A 25335-nucleotide genomic window follows, 5' to 3' on the forward strand; every position below is an offset into this window, starting at 1 on the left:
TTTTCAAGACAGCAACGGGGTAACACTGAAGCAGTATAAACGTCCTTTCAACAAATATTTTAAATATTTTGTATGTGCACTATCCTCACCCTTAAGGCGTTTAATACAGGGGAAGAAACTTGACAAATAAATGGACAGTCATAATACAGTTAAGTAACTAACAATGGAGGGAGTCAAGTAACAGTTCTTAAAAAGGTGAAAAAGTCAGTGCAGTGAGTGTAAATAACTCTTTCTAGCAACTTGGACTTGGAGAAATGAGGAACAGAATTACAGATAGAGGGGATGGGAATCAAGAAAAGGTATTGTTTGTTGTATTTCTAGGAGGAAGAGATATAAATAAGCTGAAAAGTTCATTCCAAAGAGACATAGGAGTACTACAGACATTAATATAGAAAAGTTAAAATATGAAGCCTGTTATAATCTTGTATCTAAAAGGATTCTATTTTAAATGAGATATATAAAGTTCTCATCAAGGTAAAAATTACTTGCACCTGCACTGTCCTGAGCCTAAGGTTTGAATGAAAATCAAAGTCTGGAACTGACCCCTAAATTTAAAGGCTGATCTGTAGTTATAGACTATCCCTAGCTATCTGGAGCTTGAGAACACAGGACGTTTGTGGATACCCATCTATCTTGGCTTTATTAGATAAATTAAGATAGCTGGTTGTCTTAGATTTGTTCAGATTTAATTTAATGATCAATGATATACTCTTTAAAGCTAAGATGGGGTGATGACATTATTTCTAAAAAAATCAAGACAGAGAGAGTAAAGAATACCAGAAGGTATAACGTAACTGAACTGGAAAAAAAGGCACCTGGACCTGTGGGATGTGCACTGGATTCTCATTCTAGCTTTAACACTAACTTGCTGTGTGATATCAAGTACATCTCTACCTCAGTTCTCTCTCTCTCTCGAAATGAGGAGAGAGGGTTAAAATGTGTCTACGTTTCATTCCAATTCCGAATTTCTATTATGCCAAACTAATTTACTCCCAGACATTCTTCTAAAACAAGTTTTTCTTAAGATATCTTCCAAGGCATTTTTTTTAAACACTTTAAAATCAAACAGTTTAAACTGAGCTGATTTTCAATTAAAGCTTTCTGGAAATTTGATCACCATTGAGGAATCAGAAATTTACTTTAGCAGAAAATTATGGAATACTACTTTCTTATTTAATATTTCAAAGGAATTTAGGGACACATGTGTTAATGTGTAACATTAAACTATTACTGGTAAAATTCCTAATTAGGAAACACAGTGTAAGTAGTGATTAAGGGCATGAATTTCAGTTTAAGGTTGACTTCAGTTTGAATAATGACCCAACAGTCACCCTGTGGCATATTTAATCACCAGTTTCCTCATCTGAAAATGGAGATAATAAGAAACAGAATATTTAGTTCATGTGTATGGCATTTCCTGAAATTGGAATAGCTATACATAATAGCCCTGGTTATGAGGTTTATGTAAAGATTAAATAAACTATTTCATATAAAGTACTTAACACTATCATTAACACATGATATGCACTTAATATATGCAACCAACCGAATACATATCATTTATTCAAGGCCTTGATATAGGAATAATGTATCACATATTTTGATATTAAACCTCGTCATTCTTAACTCCTAAGTCTAATAGTTAAAAAAAACAACTGATAGAGCATAGTTATTACCAAATATAAAATATATGTTACATAGGTCAGACATTTCGAACTGAAAATTTACTTTGAACTTTGGCAGGTTCCACATCAGTTAAAGTGTCACTCAACAAATGAGAATCTTTAGCACCAGAACTTTTAAAGTACTGACAGACAAAAATTCTGATGGAGGAAAAAGATACAAACAAAAGTATATAAATATATTTTCTCCTATTTATAACTTTTAAAATATTTTAATTAATTGCTTGAAAAGATAAGCTAGCTCGAATAAAAGAGCCATTTTTTCTTCGACCCATGTGCAAATCTTATTTTCTTTCTAACCATTTTACCTCGGTGGCCTCCTTTTGTACGACACACCATTCTCTGCTAACTTCTGAATTTCTGCTAGTTTGCTGTTGGCAGGGATAAGGTCGGAAATAATACGGACTTTCCATTGAAATCTGCATTCCCCCCCAATGAGAGGAAGCAAAGGCATGAATATGGCACCCTCATAATGATTTAGCTGGGGTTTAATGCAATTTTCATCACAACCTGCTGTTCATTTTAATGGCCTTTGAAAAACAAAGGAAAACATAGCTTGAGGGAAGAAAAGATTTTTCCGTAGCAGATATCTGTCAGCTTAACATTTAGTTCCATTCACTCTCTCTCGACTCTCTTCATCCCCATATTACTGCCCTCATCACAGAACTATAACAATGTTTTGTACTTTTTCATTAAATTTATTCCTAGGTGTTTTATTCTTTTGATGTTATAGTACATCACAGAACTACAGATCATTTGTTTGTACTGTATGCAGTGTCACTGTCCTGATGTTTGGCTAATGTCAGGTTTTGGTGCCCATTCTCATGTCTAACCATACCCTTTAATTAGTGGAGTTTTTAATCAGTTTGAATAATGACCCCAATAATCACCCTGTGACATTATTCAACATCAGTTTCCTCATCTGAAAATACAGATAATAAGAATCAGAATATTTAGAATGTAACTTCCCACATGCTGTGGAGCCTTTCACATATCTTCCTAGATATATTTCTCCCTTTTTCTCTTTTTGCAGTTAAAAAAAAGAGAAAGAAACTTCCTTTAACACTCTATTCCTTTTCTATGATACAATTTTCTGCCATGTTATTATTGTTTTTCTTGGTGATTAAGAGCACCACTTTACTCAGATACATAAATTGCTCCTTGATAATTACTCCCAATAGCTGCAGTTACTAAATATTCTTACAAGAGCAAATTTCTTCATCAATAAAAGTGAGTCTAATTTCTCCAAAGAAGACATACAGATGGCCAATAGGCACATGAAAAGATGCTCAACATCACTAATATTAGAGAAATGCAAATCAAAACTACCATGAGGTACCACCTCACACCAATCAGAATGGCCATAATTAAAAAGTCTACAAATAATAAATGCTATAGAGGGTGTGGAGGAAAGGGAACCCTCCTACACCATTGGTGGGAATGTGAGTTGGTGCAGCCACTATGGAAAACAGTATGGAGGTTCCTCAGAAAACTAAAGAGTTGCCGTATGGTCCAGCAATCCCACTCCTGGGCATATATCTGGAGAAAACTCTAATTTGAAAAGATATATGCACCCCAATGTTCATAGCAGTGCTATTTAAAATAGCCAAGACATGGAAGCAACCTAAACGTCCAATGACAGACAAATGGATAAAGAAGATGCAGTATTATACATATATACAATGGAATACTACTCAGCTATAAACAAGAATGAAATAATGCCATTTGCGGCAACATGTATGGATCTAGAGATTATCACATTTAGTGAAGTCAGTCAGAAAGAGAAAGACAAATACCACAGGACATCACTTATATGTGGAATCTATAAAATGACACAAATGAACTTATTTGCAAAAGAGAAACAGACTCATAGATACAGAAAACAAACTTACCAAAGGGGAAAGGGGGTGGGAGAGGGGTAATTAGGAGTTTGGGATTATCAGATACAAACTAGTATACATAAAATAAGATAAACAGCAAGGTCCTACTGTATAGCACAGGGAGCTATATTCAATATCCTGTGATAAACCATAATGGAAACGAATACTATAAATAAGCATAACTGAATCCCTTTGCTATACACCAGAAACTAACACATTGTAAATCACCTATACTTCAATAGTAAGTAAGTAAATAAATAAGTAACTGTGAGTCTACTTACATTTCTGTGTACTCAAAGCATGTCTAGGAATCTTGTGTATGTAAACATAACACCATCTTAGTCATTTTGTATTCATACAAAGACTAACTTTCTGGGACTCGGGCTTTTAGATGCTTGGCATGTTCAACCTATATGCCAGTCTTCCATAAAGACTATTTCTGTATTTTCTCAATATCTTTATATTACTCAATAACAAGTCACTCTTGAGCTGAGCTTTTAATATATTTGTAGGAAGGAAAGTACAAAAAAAGAACTGTGGGAAATACAATAATGAAAACAGTCTAATGTCCACATACATAATGATATTTCTTTGTGTCAACTCTTTCTGCCATGGATGTTCTATCTCTGTTCTTCTGCCTGTGTAGCTATAATTTTCTCCTAATTCCCAGTACCTCTGAATGTTTCCTGCTAAGCAAATTGGCAAGCACTGTCTCCTGCCCTTTTTCCTGGTAGGAATTATTCGTGTGGCTTCAGCCTGTCATATACTTCCAAATTAAGAGTCTGTGCACCCACTTGGAAGGAAGCTCACATGAAACACTGAGGGAATACCAAGGCCCTAAAAGAAATGACACCTCAGTAGCAAAGAGCACACTTCATATCCAGATCTTGCTTTCTAACACCATTCTCCAATAAAAGGAACCAGGGCTTCTTAGAGAAATGGCTTATTCTAGGACTGGGAGAAGGAAAGATACAAGATGAATCTGCAGTATCTTATAGTACCAGAAAGTAAAGAAGTGCTCAAAAAAAAAAAAAAAAAAAAACACCATCACGGTGGTATGTCAAAGTGACACAGAAGGAGCCTCCAATGAACAAAGCTGGAACAATGTGACTAACGAAATAAAAAATTGTATTATAACTCAAAGTATAAAATAAACATCCATGAGTTCATACTGATATAAATAGGTGACTGAATAAGTAAATGATAGAGAAGAGATAAATCTCCAATAAAGAATAAATCCAAATAAATTTCTCGATGATTCGCTGTGAAGGATGGGGATCAAGGTTCCCTACTCCTTAAATGTGGTGCATTTTTTTCTGATAGTAAAAATAGTATTTTCTTACTATAAGAGTTGTTTAAAAAACAGAAAAATTAAAAGGAAGCACCTTTATTAGGAAGCACCTAAATTAAAATTAAAAGCACCTTCCTTCCACAGAGTAAGGTACAGAAAGGGGGCAGGGAGGCTTTACAGTGGAGAAACCCGACAAGCACTGTTATCAGCCAGGTGATCAAGGTCGACATCAACATTCGCAAATCACATAGTAAGTGTGTACTTTTGATGTGATGTGACAAGAATAGTACTTGGTTTCTGTGGTCTTTCTACCCAAACCCACAATCCCAGTTTAATTATGAGAAAACCACCAGACAAATTCTAATAGAGTGGCATTCTACAATATATCTGAACAGTATTCCTCAAAATTTTCAAGGTTATCAAAAATAAGAACAGTCTGAGAAACTGTTGCAGCCAAAAGGAGCCCAGGGAGACATGAGAACTAAATAGCTAAATGTAATCTGTTATGTGATGGCATCCTAGAAGAGAGAAAGCACACGGTGAAAACTAAAGAAATCTGAATAAACTATGGACTTTAGTTAATAATGCTGTATCACAACATAAAAGATGCAAAATAACTTTAAATGCAGAAAGTTAATCATGTAAAATGAATAGCATATATAAAAATAAAGAAAAAGAAAATTATCATAAAGATGTTATACCAGAAAGCTATGATTCTGGGTGATTTTTATCTTCTTCCTTTTAATTTTTCTGTTTTTTAAACAACTCTTATAGTAAGAAAATACTATTTTTACTATCAGAAAAAATGCAGCACATTAAAAGAAAAAGGTTGTGTGGGTCCTCCTCAAAACTCCATTTTTATCTCCATGCAGATTAGAGCCAAAAAGCCTTTGGCTGACTAGATTATTTCCAAAATTCCTTCCAACTGTAAGATCATGTGAATTACATAAATTTTAACTAAAATCCATGTCCCAGCTATGCATCTGGTAGAGACCCAGAAATATTTAATTACCACATGACTCCAAATACCAGTTAACATATATTTTGCGCCAGATATAATTTACCAGTGTCCTAACAACAGTTATAAATAGTGTTAAATAGTATAAATGTAGTATATTTTTCGTGTAAAGCATGTCTTTTTATGTCACTGTTTTATGTTTGTTTGTTTTAATTTTCCATCTGACTCTGAAATAAATAGGAGGCATGTTCTTGTGTGCAAAGTGGCATCCGTGTTTAGGATGGACATAGGTTTTAAACAGGAGTTAGTAAACATCTGTAACATAAAGGATAACTATCAGTTATTCATAAATTATACAGTTTGCATCAATCGTTTTACTAGTTTGTTTGCTTTCATTTTAAGATTAGTCCATGAGCATTATCACCTGTAGGATACTATCTGTAACTATTAAAGAGATTTAGAAAATGAAATCTTAAAAGAAAGGCATCCTGGAAGTTGAAAAAATGGGAACCTCAACTGAGCTACCAGTAAGAGAAACACTACTTTTCAATACACAATAGTTCTAGCCATACTTACTAATTTTAGACTATACAAAAAATAGACCGAATTATCTATGAAGTCTAAGATGCATTAATGTATAAAGGTTATAAAATGTAACAAAGTTGTAAATTGGCCCTTGGGGGGAAGCACAAACTAGACTGCAGATATCTGGCAGGTAGGCAGTGACTGTCCTGGGCTCTTCTGCCACTTTGTATTCTTGAACCTTTAAGTTTTACTCAACCACAACTTACTCATGTGAAAATAAGGAAGACATCACAACAAAAATTAATGATTTATAAAATTGGGGTTAGACGTATAAACATGTTTCTAAAAAAAAATACTATCCATCTTCATTGCATTAGGTTTCTTCCAATTTAACCTTGAGAGTGCATCAGAAAAGGAAGCTAGAAGTTAACATCAAACCATTAAAATCAGGAGATAGGCAACATCTTTGTTTTCTTTTCCATCCTTTACCTTCTGGCTCATTTTTGATGAGCTCTTCCATCTTCCTCTGCTTCAAGGTGTCAACAACATCAGCTAAGCTGCCTTTACGCCGCTCAGGAGTCCCCAGGGCTGTACTAGACAAGGACTCGCCACTCTGTCGCCCACCTTCTTCTGCCTTCTGAGGTGAGGTAGATGAGTTGTGTGGGGCAAATGAAGACATAACTTTATTGCCATCAACTTCCTGAAAGAGAAAGCAAAAGCAAAAAAAAAATATATATATATATATATTTGTTTAAAATTCAGTAAGCTTTTTAATTTTAATTGGTTACATGGCTTATGCAGCTGCAACAGTGAAAAGTGAAATGTCACTCTGCAACAGCAAAAGGAATAAAGAAATTTCAAAAAAGAATACATTAACTTTACAGGTTGACACTAGAGTGAGACAAAGATCAATTCATAGGAGAAGTAAAAATAAGAAGATTCTCTCCCTTAGACTGAGTTCAAACGGCAACATAGCCTTTCTACAAAGCCTATATTGATGAGTTTTGTCTATTTTTTGCTTTTGTTTGAAAGTCTTAGATTTTCCTATGAACATTAAATGTAGTGGTCATCTGTAATAAACCTTCTCATGATATTATAATGTTTAAACAAATAACATTCCATATATTTAATTTTCTTTTTAATTTTAAGCAGCTGCCTGTTCTTTATGGTACTCCTAATTAAAGTAGGGTCCGCTTTTAGTTCTCCACCTTCCTCTCATGCTTTTAAGAAGACATCAGCCACCCAAGTTATTCTGATATCAGAGAAGTATACTGTAAATTCACTTCTGCTTATGCAGAAGATATTTCCAATTCCATTTGTTATCTGAAGCACTGTTTCTGATGATACTCTTTGCTGTTTTGCACTTTAAGCCTCATTTGCCCTAAAAAATAAAGTTTCTTGCAGACTTTGCCTCTTCATAATTGTGTACATGTATGAAAAGAACTTATTCTATAATTCTAAAAGGTAAACATACTTCTGGTGTTCCTTTTGGCATTATTTTTCCCATAATTTCTACCAGAACTTCGGCAATGTGTGTAATATCAGGGGTATATTTTGTATAAGCAGCACTAAATTGTTTTTTCAGAACTTTTCAAGAGAAATGATATTGAAATGACAAAGAAAAATTTATTTTCTTAATATATAATCTCTTACCTCCATAATCCTTTGACTTGCCACAAAGCAGAGCTTTTCTTAAAAATTAATCTGTATCCTAACATCTTTGCAGAAGTTAGTCTCCCCCAGGTTTATTTCTTAATTCTACAGCATTAAAAGTTTCCAGTAACATATATATGAGTATGTGCATATTCAATATTCAGTATAATAGCTTATACCCGTGTTTACACATTTTTTCTCTATTTAAGACATGTTAATGAGGATCTGTTGACCCCAGAAAAATGACAAATCACACTGATTTGATATTTAATCTTTAAAAAATAATGCTGGGCTTCCCTGGTGGCGCAATGGTTGAGAGTCCGCCTGCCTATGCAGAGGACACAGGTTCGTGCCCCGGTCCGGGAAGATCCCACATGCCGCAGAGCGGCTGGGCCCATGAGCCATGGCCACTGAGCCTGCGCGTCCAGAGCCTGTGCTCCGCAACGGGAGAGGCCACAGCAGTGAGAGGCCCGCATACCGCAAAATAAATAAATAAATAAATAAATAATGCTAATATTTTTGACTAGATTAAAAATACTTGATAAAACTGTCATTCTAATTGTTTAAAATATATGAAAAATAGAGGTGTCAACACAAATGTAACCATAACCTGTTCATATGATTTTTGTCAATGGACATTAGTGAGTACAGGGACATTAGCTATGGTATAAACATCAGTTTGTTGGATGGGATCGAGTCAATGTGGGAAAAGCAAAAGTAAAAAATGTGTGCGAAAAGAATTTTCAAAATAATTCTAAACCCCAAATGCTTTCCATTTCCTAAAAACAGAATATGCCTCTTACAATCACTGTTTCTTGATTCAATGCTCTATAGACAATACTTTCATAGATGAGTCTTAGCTTATAAGGTACTTGAATTTAGAAATCAATATGCATAATGTAATAATTATAAGCCCCTGCAGGCTAAGTGAAAGTACACTTTTGTAATTATTTATTTAAAACCGACACATAAATACAAGCAAACACTTAAACACAGATACATACACACACAGACACCTCTGAAAGGGGCAATCACAAATTCATTCAGTAAACTAAGGAATGTTTTTATGAATGACTCATAATAAACATTAGCTCAGTTTAATGTGCAAACCAGAATACAGCAAAACTGCTGCATTTATTTTCCACAGATCTTTCTTCTCCTTTATTTCCAAGGTCAAACGCAGAAACATCCCAATTTTAGCTTCACTTTAAACATTTATATTTTATACTCTGTTTTTACATTATATGATGATATACTTTACAAATAAGAATTTGGCAACTGAGCTTCACTTGCCATAAGTGAAAATTACACACATTTTTCTGTAGCATCATCAGTACAGAGAATGACACCCAAATTATATGCAATGAAGTCTATTAAAATATCAGAAAAAATTTCAAATTAAAGTAAAATAAAATAATATCCCATTTTGCATCTCTCTAATTTTCTACACCTTGCAAAGAGAAAGGATATATTGTGAAGAGTTTAACATATTTCACAAGAATTCTAAACTCAGTTACCACCGCAATATAAAAATAAATTAATTAGCATTACTTTTATTTCAAGCAGGAATATTTATCTTATTGCTGTTTCACCTGTCTGATTACATTTCAGCCTCTGGCAGTGTTAATCCCTTTCACAGTTTTATGTAGTTAACAGATGTTTCAGTGTGGGGCTCCATTGTCCATCTGCATGGCCAATGGCCTGTTATGTAGTGCTGGCACAGTCTTCGGTCAACAAAGTCCTATGGTTTTCAGTTTCTTCCCTGGGACTGCATTTACCATCCCTGAAATAATGACTGCACATTTCCGTTCATTTTCCTGGGAGCTGAACGTTCAAAGAGTCTGCTAACAAATGCATCAGTGGTCCAGGCCAGCAATATATATTTAATTAAGTTTTGTGAACTCTAAGAACAAGCTTCAGTATTTTGCAGAAGAGCTCTCAGAACTGTGATGTGTAACTTTTAAAGTCTAATGATAAAAGTGTGTTCCAAACTTTTAGAATGAGGTTAATAATCTCTGTTATTCTTTTTTTTTTTTTTGGCCATGCCACACAGCATGTGGGATCTTACTTCCCCAACCAGGGGTCGAACCCATGCCCCCTGCAGTGGAAGTGCAGAGGCTTAACCACTGGACCGCCAGGGAAGTCTGTTTTCTTGAACAAGCTTTACCTCACCTTGCCCTCTTTGTCACCTTTGCAACCATGAGATAAAGGAAGGCGTATGCCTAATGTATCCATGTATCTATCCTCATCAAAATATCTTTTTAAAAATGCATTCTTATTAATTCTATAGATAGCATTTTGCTATGAACACCTTAATATTCAAATTTCAGATAATGTGGTGACTAAGAAGAATTAATTCATTTGAATAAAAGAGATAATATGCGACTCAATCAAATATGTATCTTCCTTTTATTGCCCAAATGACATTTCATTCTTGACTTCTGGACTCAAGAAATACATCATCATGTGTATTTTTCGGTCCTATAAACTGAAATTAAATCCACACAGGGTAGTAAAAACACTACATTTAATAGTCAGTCTATCAGACTATAATCACTAAGAATGACAGACAATATTTATTGAATATTTACTTTGTGTCAAGCGTTGTTTAAACTGCCATATGTGCATTAACTCAGTTAATTCTCATGGCAAGCTTAATTATGATTTGCATTTCAGAGATGGAGAAACTGAGGCACACAGACTGAAGTAAATGCCGGAGATCATATGACTAATAAAATATAAAGTAGATAATCAACTCCATTCTCTTGGCTTTCAGAGCCCTGGTTCTCAACCACAGTGCTAATACTACCCTACTCTTAAAAGACAAAAAACAGGGCTTCCCTGGTGGCGCAGTGGTTGAGAGTCTGCCTGCCGATGTAGGGGACACGGGTTTGTGCCCCGGTACGGGAGGATCCCACGTGCCGTGGAGGGGCTGGGCCCGTGAGCCATGGCCGCTGAGCCTGCGCGTCCGGAGCCTGTGCTCCACAACGAGAGAGGCCACAACAGTGAGAGGCCCGTGTACCGCAAAAAAAAAAAAAAAAAAAAAAGACAACAAACCCCAAAAAAACCTTTAACTATGTCTATATCTATCAGTGATATGGGTGAACAAAATATGCTTCTTCTAAATAATTAAGTATGAAAAGGAGAGGCTTTCACCCCAATATGTTCAACTCTTAAAGAAGTGATACAAATGTCCCGAAATTAATTAACCCAGCAGTATTGTAGGCTTATAAAGCTCTCTCCATCCAAATACACATTCGTTTATACTATATTCCAAACAAATGAACCTTAAGATTTAAATAGTTATATACACCAAACATATACATTTGAGGTCTAAGTGGCTAATCAAAATAATGGTGCTCAGTAGTTTATGATTTTTTATCTATCTTTATAGAATGTGTGGCCATCTCTAGCATTCTTTCTAGTTCAATAAAGTTTTGAACTTAGAAGAAACAGTACAGAAGATTTGGACTATCTTTAACTAAATTCTCATGAATGCAAGTTCATTAATTTTGGTATTGCATGGACGCAGCACAAAATGAACTACAGAGAAAGTGCTTTGGTGCCAAACAAGTTTTGACATGGTCATGTTCTTCTTCCAGCAACAGGCTGTTCTTAGTTGTAACGGGTGAAGGTGGTCAAAAAGCACAAAATTCCAGTTATAAAATAAATCCTGGGATGTAATGTCCAGCATGGTAACCATAGTTAATAATATTATAATCTCTATCTGAAAGTTGCTAAGAGAGTAAATCTTAAAAGCTCTCATCACAACAGAATAAAAATTTGTAACTTAGGCGGTGGGTGTTAATTAGGCTTACTGTGGTGATCATTTTGCAATATATACCAATAGCGAGTCACTATGTTGTACACCTGAAACTAATATAACGTTATATGTCAATTATATCTGAATTTTTAAAAGCTATGTTATGTAGTTACTCCTTAAATTCTTTAAAAATTGGATAAAAATACATTATCACAAATATCCATTTTGAAACTAAATTGCACTACCTGTAACCTATTCTGTCAAACTAGGAGATGCCAAATTTCATTTAGTAATAGAAAAAAAATCATAATGATTGTGTAAAAACTATTTTTAAAGTTTTTTTGGTTAAAATAATTTTTCATTATACTTCTGCATGAAACCTCAAACCACTATTGCTTACTCCTTTTGGATTATAGATCTCTTGATGTAGCTAGAGATGCCCTCCAAAACTCAAATGCACATGCATACAGGCAAACACTCATGCAATTGCACACATAATTTTACATATAATTTTAGAGAGTTCATTTTCTACTCTCATAGTTCCAACTATGAACTTCCTCAATGAAATCCCCTAGGAACTCCTATAAACCCTGGGTTCCAGGTTAAGAAGCTCTGACCTAAATGTGAAAAGGACTATAAACTCATTAATATATACAATTAGATGATTTCAAAATGATCAGTTATTATATGTAAAAAGAGCCTCAAGCTATAGATTTTATTGATATTTTATTCAGATAAACATAGAGGCATGTATGTCAATAACTTGAAATTTTACTGTTCCTAGGATAAACATTTAGACAGAGATCAATATTTTAATTATAAAGAATAATAAACACACTGAAGAAAACAGTACATTACTAAGGGCAATCATTGTCTTCTTACTCAGAAATTACCTTGTGATAATGCACATATAAATCTGAAATGGAAGGCAGAACAAATTGTTAACTTTTATAAATGAATGTTACCATTTTGAGAAGTCATACCAGTTAAATTTCAAATAGGAATTTTCCTGAAAGCAGGATGGAAACATATGAGGAAGGATAAACAACACCTCAAAAAGCTCACTAGAGAACACTAAGAGTCTTTCTTTGATTAACATGATCAAATTCAATATTCTAGGAACAGGATATGGTCAGTTCCCAAGATTTATAAAACAAAAGTCAGCACTTATAGGCAGATCTCTGAAGGGTGTCTATTATGGTTGTGATTACTGTTGGTGTTAATGTTGTCGGATTTAAAATCTTTTCTAAACTTTTCCTAAAAAAGAGCTGTCTAATGCATACTTAGATCCACTGATTTAAATAAATGAAAAATTGACAGTTTTGCTTGAGTTACTGTCAGTCATCTATAGACAGAGCTCATCACAACTGTTCACCTATCTATATTGGAAAAAGCCACCAATAACACATTTGTAAAACTTACTGAGTTTTATAAGATCAACAATTCTTAGTGCTTAAACGACTACAAGGTAAACTAATTGAGATTCCAAATATTACATGAGTGGTTCATAAATCTGTCTAGGGATGGGACCAGCAAGTTACGTATATGCATTTTTTTTAAAGCTCCCTAGGGGGTTGTGTGTTAGACTTGGCTGTACCGGCCTACTCTAGATCACTTGCAAGGTAGTCATAGGAACCCAAAGTCAGCTTTTAAGGAAAGATTATATTTTATATATTTCAACATTTTATGAGATTATAGAAATTCCCTGAAAATTAGTGCTCTAAATCCTTACAATCATTTAATCATCACCAAAAAATGGGTAGAAATTCCATAATACTCAAATATGTACTGTACATTTTTTGCTCTATGATCTACGGAAAGTTCCATATTCCATACCCTGCTCAGTTCTAATTTTTAAAGAATACTGTAGAAACCTTAGAGGTCCATTGGCTTCTGCAATGCAGACACAACCTACTCTGAGAGCAGATCTAACATTCTAAATAGTGATGGACCTCATCAAGTTTAGGTAAAAGATTATTATTTTATAAAAATGACTCTATTATATTTAAAATATAGGATCCATTACATATTTCAAAGATTTTTAAGGTATTTTGGACAATGAAAATAGAAGTGAAAGCTATCTGATGTTTTTTTCCAAGCCTAAAAATATAGACTCTTTTAAAAATTCCTTTCCTGTGCAAAAGATTGGAAATTAAGCAAAAGTCTAACTTGGTTTGCATTTTTTTGCCAAGCATTGAGATGAAAGGTTACCTTAGACTCACACTTAATTATTGAGCAGAGGACTAAATAAACATTTAAAAGTGCATTTTTTCTTAAGACGCATTCACGTGGTACTAAACAACAATAAAGGACAGGTGATTTGTACAAATGTGATTTCAAACTGTGGTTGGTCAGTGAACAATATCATTGGCATGACCTGGGAATACTTTATACATTTTTTCGGGCCTCATCTCAGACTTTCTGAATCAGAAACTCAGAAGGTGAAGCCCCAAAATGTGATTTCACAAGCCTTCCAGGGGAGGAAGGCTTATTAACACCTTAAGGTTAGAGAACTACCAGTATAGGAAAAACTGTAAGAGTTAAAACAGAAAAAGAAGGAGAGAAGGAAACAGGGAGGTGACATAAAGCTGCAGTGGAGACGAAAGATGTCATAAAGTGACAGGACTTAAAGGATGTGAGAAATGAGCTGAAAGGTAATATATTCCAGGGGATGGGGAAGAGACAGAAGAGTTGGCAAACATGCAGAGGTTAAAAATGACCAACACAGGCTTCCCTGGTGGCACAGTGGTTGAGAGTCCGCCTGCCGATGCAGGGGACATGGGTTCGTGCCCCGGTTCGGGAAGATCCCACATGCCGCAGAGCAGCTGGGCCCGTGAGCCATGGCCACTGAGCCTGCACATCCAGAGCCTGTGTTCCGCAACGGGAGAGGCCACAGCAGTGAGAGGCCCGCGTACCACAAAAAAAAAATAAAATAAAATAATGACCAACACATGCGGGGGGAAAATGACACTGACAATTTTTTTTTTTTTTTTTTTTTTTTGCGGTACGCGGGCCTCTCACTGTTGTGGCCTCTCCCGTTGCCTAGCACAGGCTCCGGACGCGCAGGCTCAGTGGCCATGGCTCACGGGCCCAGCCGCTCCACGGCATGTGGGATCCTCCCGGACTGGGGCACGAACCCACGTCCCCTGCATTGGCAGGCGGATTCCCAACCACTGAGCCACCAGGGAAGCCCTGACAATGTTTTTTAATAGCCATTTTGGCACATACTGAAACAGGCGTAGGTTTGCTGGTTTCATACTAACTGTATAGATTAAAGAATATGAGATTTATGTCAAAATTGCATTGTGGAAATAGATTATTTTCAGAAATGCACTAAAATTTGGTTTGAATTTATTAACAGTTTAATCTCATTTATAATATAAAATAAAACAATGATAGTATGTTTCCTTTGGTTTTTTAAACCAATGTCATATTTGCCATCTAATTTAATTCCAGTGAGTGAAACAGAAATTTAAAGGCAAATTTTCTGATTTAATAAGAGATTGTACAAACAGGAAAAACAGTTTTGGAAAATATCTTCATTTGCATGTGGATGCTACACAGGCAGAAGTGTCTAATGGTTGTTTTTCCAGAACCACATTAACTAAGAATCTCAGAAATGCTGCATTCAAGAATAAAACGTATGTTTTCATGTGCTCTCCAAACCACTTAATAAGCAAAAGTGGCATTTAGAGAATTCTAATACATTAACTAATAGAACCTGTAAAACAAAGAAAATGTTGTGCTGTGACAGCCTCATCTTCCTGCTGATGATTTGTGTGCTGTATCTTACTTCTGTTTAAACATCTAGCAAAAACACTTTAAGACATTTGATGATCTCTTCCCTGAGGGCCCAAAGGTCAACAATAAGATGTTTCTAAACAAAAATTAGACTACACATCAAAACACTTCCATTTAACACTAGCATTGTGGATTATGTAATAATATTTTAAGAAGTAAAGAAAAACTAGCCATTAATTATATATTATTAATTATATTATTAATTCACCTGAATTAATTATTATTAATTAATATAAATAAATAAATTATTATTAATTCACCTGAATTCACCTAATTCACCTGAATAGGTGAATTATTAATTCACCTATCATTTTCCTAAGAAGCCTTCAGAACATTTCTACTGTAGTTGTTACTAAACTTAGCTAAATACCTGTTCACTCTGAGTCTGAAGAAAGAAGTGATACTTGAGGAATTCCTCCAATTGTGATCTGTTTGGGAACTGAATTCTTTTTATCCCACAGAGCAATGAGTACAGTTTCTTATACAGAACAGATCTTGGTAAAGTTAGTAAGCTAAGTGTTTGCTAGCATCATTTATAACTGGAAACTGACTACAGGTTCTGTCATAAGTGAAATAAACTGTAACACCCCCCCACCCCACCCCATGCAGTAAAATATGATGTCCTCAAAGCAGCAATGGTGAAGCAAACTGGAGTCAGGAGTCAGAATGTTGGGCTCACATCCAGGGTCTGTCATTTATTCATCTGGGACAAGCTATCTCAACATTTCAAAACTCAGTTTCTTCATCTAAAAATGGGATAATAAATGATAAGTAATTCATATGTGCTATGATATAGTACCAGATCTCCAGAATTTAGTAGTAATAATTTTTGAAGAATAAGAAATACTTCATTCACTCAATTTTTTCTTTCATTCGTGTAATAAAACTATTTTGAGTGCTAACTTGTGAGGCAGCATAATGATGTCCACAGTTAAGGGCAGAGAATCTGAAGCCAAACAGATGTGGTTTAAATCCTGGTTCCACATTCACTAGCTGTGTGACCCTAAGTTATTTAATCTTCCTATGCCTAGGTTTCTTCAACTGTAAAAGGGGGATAATACTATCATCTACCTCATTGGGTTGTTAGTGGATTATAAATTACAAAATAATGAGCTCTATTAGTTAAGGGATTATATGAGTTAATATATGTGTAATATATATGTAACTTGTACAAATTACAAAACTCATAAAATGGTAACTGAGAAGTAGCAAGAACTATGTATTTGTTAAAATGAGAATGCTTCAGCCCATCCTATTAGGAGATAACAATGAACAAAACACAGAATATATAAAAACAAATAAAGAAAAAGCCAGGCCCTTTACCAGGAAAGTGGAGAGGAGGAGACAAATCCCTTCCCCTACCCACCCCACCAAAAAATGTAAATGCATATACAAGGAGTTTCATAGCTCTTTCTGCTGAAACCAAACTGCATCCATGGAATCATTTTTTTAAAAAATAATTAAAAAAATTTTTGAGGTGGCCCATTTTTAAGGATAACCTAATACAAACTTTTTTTAAGGAAAAAATAATAGTCCACAAAATGTCATGTGACATGAGAGTGCTTTTATCTCTGTTGCATAGGCAATTTTCAAATTTCACAGTTTCATGGTTCTTTACAAAGTGATAACTCTGGAAAATGATCAAAGAAAGAATGTTCAATTACTCCTCATTACAAAATAAAACTTTTTAAAGTCAAAGTCCAAAAAAAATTAGAGTAATGAATTATTTTTCATAAATACATGACACCAATTACTTATTATGCCATATTTCTACTTCTCTTTCATATTTCTCTTTCTTCTTGTGAGATAGACATATCAGAATTTTTCTTCAGGAGAACATTAGCACCACTAGATTCTCTTGCAAGCAAATTTTTAGGTTTCTTTACACTGTCAATACAGAACAACAGCAGTAATATGAGGGAAGAGAGATCAAGTACTGACTCTCTTTCGGCCAGCTTCCCTCCCCTGTGCTCCATTCACGCCTGAATACAGCCCCTCCCCAGCAGTGTCTCCTCACAGGATCAGGCTGATTTCATAGCCCAATGTCAGTCAAATGTTACGTCATTACACTAATCCCATCTTCCTATTTTTAAAAAAAGTTACAGAGCTATTTTTCTATATTAATTATGACTTTCAATAGAGCACTCTTTATAGCAAAAGCAGGAGTTTTTCTTTGAAAGGGACCTTCAGCATGAATTGACATTAAGCAGTGATTTGAGATACAAGAAGCACAAGCTTCAGTTCGCATGATTTTCTTTTTTTGCAGTTATGAGTAATGTTATATAAAATATTGTTATTTTAGTCTTATAGTTTTGAAGACTTTTAATAATATTTCTAAACTATTAGGCATTTTTCTGACCACATATACAAAATCTGTTTAAATTCACAAACGTTTCAGTAAAAATATAGCTACCACTCTTGGAGTTCTTAAAAGGCCATGTTCTGGGCTTCCCTGGTGGCGCAGTGGTTGAGAGTCCATCTGCCGATGCAGGGGAAACGGGTTTGTGCCCCGGTCCGGGAAGATCCCACATGCCCCAGAGCGGCTAGGCCCGTGAGCCATGGCCGCTGGGCCTGCATGTCTGGAGCCTGTGCTCCACAGTGGGAGAAGCCACAGTGGTGAGAGGCCCGCGTACGGCAAAAAAAAAAAAAGGCCCTGTTCTAAAAGTTTTTGGATATTACATCTAATAATTCTCAGAGAAACTGCATAAAGACTGTTATATTCCTATTTAACAGATGGGGAAATTAAGCTCCTAAGAGTAATTTACCCAAGGTAAGAGTAGGAAATGGTAAATTGGGGCATTAAACTCAACATCACCTAACTTTAAAATACATGCTGGTCATCATTAAGTTATACTGCCTTCCTCAACTGATTCAGGTTCTGTAAGAGATGCTAAAGGTATAAAAAAATCAAGCTGGTTCGCTCCCCTCAGAGTTGAAAATTAAATTTGCAAGTCATTTAAAATACACAAGAAACAATAAGTAATCATAACAACTATAATAAATACTAAATTGTATAGCAGCAAATAATACATGCACAAGAAATTTAAAGAGAGAACACTGGAAATCAAAGGAAGGTAGAAACTTCTTTAACCTACCACTTAGCAGCACACTGTTTTGGGATCATTTATTTAATTTTCTTTCTATACCATATATGAAGGCAGGGAATGTGTCTGATTATTCACCAGGTACCCCAGACCCTATTATTAGTGTTTAATAAATACATATTAAGTGAATTTATTAAATCTTTATGTATAGGTAGTCTTTTTTTTTTTTTTTTGCGGTATACGGGTCTCTCACTGTTGTGGCCTCTCCCGTTGCGGAGCACAGGCTCCGGACGCACAGGCTCAGCGGCCATGGTTCACAGGCCTAGCCGCTCCGCAGCATGTGGGATCTTCCCGGACCAGGGCACGAACCTGTGTCCCCTGCATCAGCAGGCGGACTCTCAACCACTGCGCCACCAGGGAAGCCCTATGTAGTCTTTTGATCTAACTCTAGAAAGAATAGGTAGAGAGGAAAAGATATAGAGCATTGCTTCCCAGAAGCATCATCCAGGAAATTTTATAGGGTCCACACGTCCACACACACACACACACGCACACACACGCAAGAAGGTAGTGGCTTAACCCAAAGAAATGGAGAATAATAAATTAGAATGATTATACTTCCATAGTAGGGTTATTTTATGAAGGGTCATGAAAGTCCAATAGAATTATTTACATTTGACCTGACAGACAAAGGAGAACTATTCTAGATTCTATGCTGAGTGTTAACTCTCAAAGTAGGGTGCTAGGAAGATCAGTCTAGCAGTGGTATGGAGAATGGTTTGGGTAGAAGAGAAAGTAAAGATCTCCACTGAATAGGAAACTGTTACCGTGCCACATATGTTATGATAAAAAGCTTTCTGCTAAATTGTAGTTGTGAGAGTTGAAAAGAACCATCAAATCCTAGAGACAATTTGCAGCAGGTAATGATAAAATTAGATAACTTGAAAGTAAGGAGGAAGGAGTCAAAGTAAATACAGTTGTTGCTTGGGAGGTTGAAATAATGATTACAGTATTGACAAAAACAGAATGGTTAGCAAACAGAGATGACTGTTACAATAGAGTCAGTATATGTAAAAAAAATTAATAAATTCAACATAACTAAATTAGTTTATAACTTGAGCATTAGCCCTAACTTTTGACCCCAGCACTATAATAGATGCCATAAAATCTTCCTCAGGTCTCAAGTGATGGGTTTATCATTTGAGATCTTTTTTTTCTCTTTTTTGGCCGCACCGCACAGCTTGTGGGATCTTAGCTCCCCAATCAGGGATCGAACCCACACCCTTGGCAATGAAAGTTCAGAGCCTTAACCACTGGACCACCAGGGAATTCCCTCTTTGAGATCTTTAAATCTGTATGTGGAACATCCAAATGTAGATGCAGCTTGAAAGACAATATTCAGGTTATAAAAATAAAGGTAGTAAAATGATGACTTATGAACCATTATTTTCATAAGTGAATGGTTAAATACACTTTAGTTCATGAACTCTCAGAAAGTGTCCCCACAGGGAGAAGAGCAATGGCCTAGTGCTCTTCACGTATGTCTAAAAATGGCAGTTATAAGTGAGTATCACCTTCTCCTTCAGGGACTCAGGTTTACCATGTACATTTTTGAAATTTTATTGTTATTTATAATTAGATACTGAAAGATGGACAACGCTTTTCTAAAGAAAAACAGATACATGGAAACAATAATGAGCACCTATAGAATATGCAAAACAGAGAAATTAGAATAAAAATGTCAGAATAAGGATTTTTCTGTATTACTCTAGGAAGTAAGACTAAAGTTTGACAAAAAGATAGCACTGTAAAAATAAGGGGGAAATTGGAAGCTGACCAATCTTTCCCTTATTTACAATGAATGGACTCTCAGAATGCTGAGTTCTTGGTACTGTATGTTCAATCTCCAAAATTCTTGCCATATAGATGTTAAAATGAGGGGAAAATAAAAATGAAACCATCAACAACAAAAAAGTTCTGCAGAAATCTACTGCTGTGATTGCTTTATTGAGTTGTGGTCACAGGTATAAATTACAAGTGATGGTGTTTTTGCTCCATTAATAAATTATTCTACCAAGGGAACTTGTTGGGATATATGTATAAAAAATGAAATTGTATTATACCAAATCCTAGAGAGTATAAAGAGGGGATAAGTAATTTTGGATTTTGGACAGATGCATTCTCTTTTACAATTCTACTTGAATTCCTGACTTCTGAACATCCCTGGATATTTCTGATATCCCAAGTGATTCTGGTTTGATGCTCAATAACCCACAAAAATGCCAATCCAAAATAACGGCATATATTCTTTATATTCCCCATACCAAGAAAATATAAGTTTTATTTGTGTTATAAAGCTACATTGTTTGAATAACAGAGTTCGATTGAAATAGTCATTCTCTTTAAGCCTGAAATTTATTAGTCTCAGGATGGGAACCAACCAGGTATTGCTATGCTTACCAACTCTGAGATTATACAAACAGTAGCTTCTTACAAAAGTCCTTTGGCTATCCATTCATTATACTTAGCAACATCAAACAGGGAAAGATAATTTAAAAGCTCCTGTTGAGCACCCAGAGACCTTGAACATAGACAGGGGGTGAACACAAAGAGAGAATATTTGGTTACAAGAGTCACACTTCATCTCTTTAATTAATTTTTTTACGGTACATTTTTGGTGTTTCCATTATTCTTCTTCTACTCCCTTGGTTCTAACAGAAAGAAGTACACACATACATGTATATATTTCATTAACAGGAAATAAAAGCGTTGTCTTTAGTTAAGATGTTTCCATTCACAGAGACTACACATTTAAAAAATAAATTGCCTGAATAAATTCAATTATCTAGAGAAGCAAAGGAAATCACATGCAAATGACATTATATGCAGAGGCCATTCCGACAGCTTCATGTTTATTTTTATTGTTTCAATCAGTGGAAGGGAGAAGCTGTCAAAATGTAAGATCTCTTCCTTTTTAAAGGCCCGATGTCTCTGGAACTGAAAATTGCATGAGCAATAATATCAAGAGAAGAAATCTGTCTACTCCTGAAAATAGGAGAAGATTCAGACTCTCTCCAATTTAATGCCAGCATGCAAGTGAGTCCCCATACACCTTGGTTATATTTTGCCTACAAAAACCAAAGGATAACATTTAATTTGCAAGTAGTCCAGTATCAGTCAAGCTTATGAAGACCAGCTTAAAAAAAAGTGTATCTGAAAAAAAGTTAGTAAATCCACATATTAAATTAGCCTATAATGACTGTTAGTCCTGTCCTCTGATAGCAGCTCTGTAAATAGTAGGTGCTACACATGACTTTATCAAAAAACTCTTAGCAGAAGAGGCATTCCAATAACCAGTAATTAAATATGATATTTTTGTCTTGTTCGTTAAATATGACAAAAATACACAGAAAAGATTTAGGCTGCCTTTGTAATAAGGTCCTGCTGAAAATCTCTGGCTTTTTACACAGAATTTACGTGCTACCTGAGTTCTCTTGAAGCGTGAATGTACCAAGTAAATGTGGCATATGTCTGTATTTTCTTGCCAATTCCTAATTCATTCATTCAAATCGCTCATTGTAGGCCAAATTCTTATCCAATTCCACAGAGCCACCAATTTTCCTGGAAGTGAATAGCAGCTTTGTGCATGGAAACAGGGAAGTCAATAGCAGGTCTGTGCCTGGAAGAACTATGCAACTGGTGGAAAGGATAAGAATTTGACCACAGGATTCCTTGAGTGTGGTAGAATCTAGTTTAAAATGACCCAAATGATGAAGCTTTCACCACTTCACTTGGGTGTCAATTGCAAAACTTGACAATTTGAATAACTGTGAGTTTTTACACGGCCATCTTACATACCACTCTGACTGCAGTATGCATGAGGATAATTCTTCCATTTAATATATTTTTATTACAATGTTCTTTATTTACCATAATTAACCTTTGATTTCGTTCAGAACCTGAAGGCATATTCTTAGCAAAATAATAAAAGCACCACTTAACAAAACTTATTAATAAGCCAATAACTACATTGGCATCTTTAGGAGGCTATTACTTTTTTTTTTTTTTTTTCTGTATGCAGGCCTCTCACCGCTGTGGCCTCTCCCGCTGTGGAGCACAGGCTCTGGACGCACAGGCTCAGCGGCCATGGCTCACGGGCCCAGCCTCTCCACGTCAAGTGGGATCCTCCTGGACTGGGGCACGAACCCGCGTCCCCTGCATCGGCAGGCGGACTCTCAACCACTGCGTCACCAGTGAAGCCCAGGAGGCTATTACTTTGATCACTCCTAACAGACTTATGAAGGAAGTGTTATCTCTGCTTTTACAGATACTGAGTTTAAGCCCGGTACTTCAAGTTAAATAATAAGTAATTTGAACTCATATCTCTGTGACTCCTTCAATTTTGTTTCTAACTATCATGCTATACAGCCTCTCATTGGGCGGAAAACATGTAATTGCTCTAACTTTACTAACCTTAATCTAATTTTCTAGTCAAAGTTTGTTTTACTTTCATATATGTCATCTCTCAATCCCATACAGCATTTCTAATATGCCCGTTTGGTTTCATAATGTACTTTGTTGACATATTCCATTTTCTTTACTTTTTTTTTTTATGATGGTATGCGGGCCTCTCACTGTTGTGGCCTCTCCCGTTGCAGAGCACAGGCTCTGGACGCGCAGGCTCAGCGGCCATGGCTCACGGGCCCAGCCGCTCCACGGCATGTGGGATCTTCCTGGACAGGGGCACGAAACCGTGTCCCCTGCATCAGCAGGCGTACTCTCAACCACTGTGCCACCAGGGAAGCCCTTCTTTACTATTTTTAAGTGACTACATCTTATATTTCAATTTCTTTACCTTTTATTTCCAAATAAATTTAAGAAGTTTTGTCAAACTCCTAAATAACAATTTAACCACTCCTCCACCTCCCCCCTCACATACATCAATGAGTCATGCACACAAAATTTGTTAACTAAATGCCTACTTTTTGAAAAGCATTATCCTGGGTCCTGGAGGGACTACAAATGATCTTCCAATAGCCAAAGGCAACAGATTTCATGACTTCTTCAAAATATTTGAGACTGCTGACAGTTCTTTGCCTAGATTTCTGATGGCCCACCCTCTGCTGTTCATTCTTTTCCCAGGCATTGCCTGTTAGGACCTTGAATCCTCTAAAATGTATTCAACAGCCATAATAATTTCCTACTTTTTTTTCCTAAACTCTCTATCTTAGGGATCCGATCTTGACATTGTGCACTGAAGATCTTTCAGTGGCTTCCACCCAGCTTTCAGAAAAAAAATTAAGAACTCCTTTGGATAATACACAAACTTAGATATCATCACTCTCCACTCCACTTAGCAATATAACTATAATTTAACTCCTTGCTTTCTCTAGGTCACACACTCCTATTTTCACTTCTCTGCCTCTTTCAAACTAACTTCAAGCTTTAAAATCTGGCTTAAATTTACTTCCTTGGGGAACTGTAAATGCTTAATATATTTGGGGAATAAACGAGTCTTCTTAAATTCACAATTTGAAATATTGTGTCTATGCAGGTAATTTTCTCTTTCCTATCTTTTGGCAGGGAAGTTTCAATCATACATTTCCAATAGTCTGTTTTCACCTAAATATCTCAGTACATCAAACCCAACATACATAAATGTGAATTCAGAACTCTGTCACCCAAACCGGCTGTTGCTCTGGGCTCACTTTTTGTTTCCCCTCTTTAAAGTTGCACCATCATTCCCAGTCACATGGGAGTGGAGCAGAAATCACCACTTTTGAGCATAAGCAAGTCTCTTAACCTCTCTGAACTTTAATTTTCCTGTATCAAAATGAGAGCTGTGGAATAAAAGACCTCTAAGATCTAAGGCCAGGTTTGAAATTCTATAGGTCTATGAGTGATAAATATATAAAAACACAGTACGTAATTGTCTTACCTTCAGTCTTTAACTGTCTAAACTCAATTATTCATCTGATTTTGCCACATTCTGACTGGTCTGGCAGAATAATGTTAAGGCTGGGAAGAAAACATATTACAAGTACTTTGAAGCAAGTGAAAATTATTTTTTTTCATATTTGAGCAAGAAAAGTAAATATGGATACTCCTGGTCCTTTCTCATACCCTTCACAGGCCTTCTGCAATCTCTGTATAATCCAATCCTCAGTAGCATTTTTATTTTTCCTGATACAGAACAGAGGAAAAAATTGTTGGTCTTACTTCACAGAACTTACTTGACACTTTATGTGTTTCTCTAAACTACAAATCAGCCCATTACTGGCCAAAATATTTGAAGACTTTGCTTAAACAAGGGTATCCATCTCCACTTTGCTTAAACAAGGGTATCCACCTCCCCTCATTCCCACTCCATCCCAGACTAAACCCTGTTCAATTTTGCTTTAGTCTGGAAACAAATCAGGATTCGACTTTTTCACTTTCTTCCCTAAGGCACATATTTAGAGTCTAAACTAAATCATAAGTTAATGTTTAATTCATGAAATAGGATGTTTATAAAGCCATTTATGCATCTATAACCTTTCATAGTTCCCCAACAATTAGAGATTATAAACTCCAAACTTCTGATAGCATTCAAGACCCCTTACAATCTGCCATTAATCTACCTTTGCAACTTTATCCCCCTAAAACATGGTCTTTTGAGTCAGTCCCATTCTTACTGGACTTGTGACTTTATTTTATTCTCTCCACTTTGGTACCCATGTCAACAAAATGGGAATAATG

The 25335-nt window shown here is 35.6% G+C and overlaps 1 protein-coding gene across 10 annotated transcripts in view; it reads right to left on the reverse strand.

The window, feature by feature from the left end:
- SOX5 (SRY-box transcription factor 5) overlaps positions 1–25335 on the reverse strand; it is a 1022130-nt gene that overhangs the window by 292914 nt on the left and 703881 nt on the right. For all 10 annotated transcript variants that reach the window (XM_081248196.1, XM_081248197.1, XM_081248195.1 and 7 more), the window contains one exon: positions 6826–7036. In XM_081248196.1, coding sequence (XP_081104322.1) covers positions 6826–7036 — 211 coding nt within the window. The remainder of the gene's footprint in view (positions 1–6825; positions 7037–25335) is intronic.

Source organism: Mesoplodon bidens (assembly GCF_964165515.1).
Source record: "Mesoplodon bidens genome assembly, chromosome: 11".
Lineage (NCBI taxonomy): Eukaryota > Metazoa > Chordata > Mammalia > Artiodactyla > Ziphiidae > Mesoplodon > Mesoplodon bidens.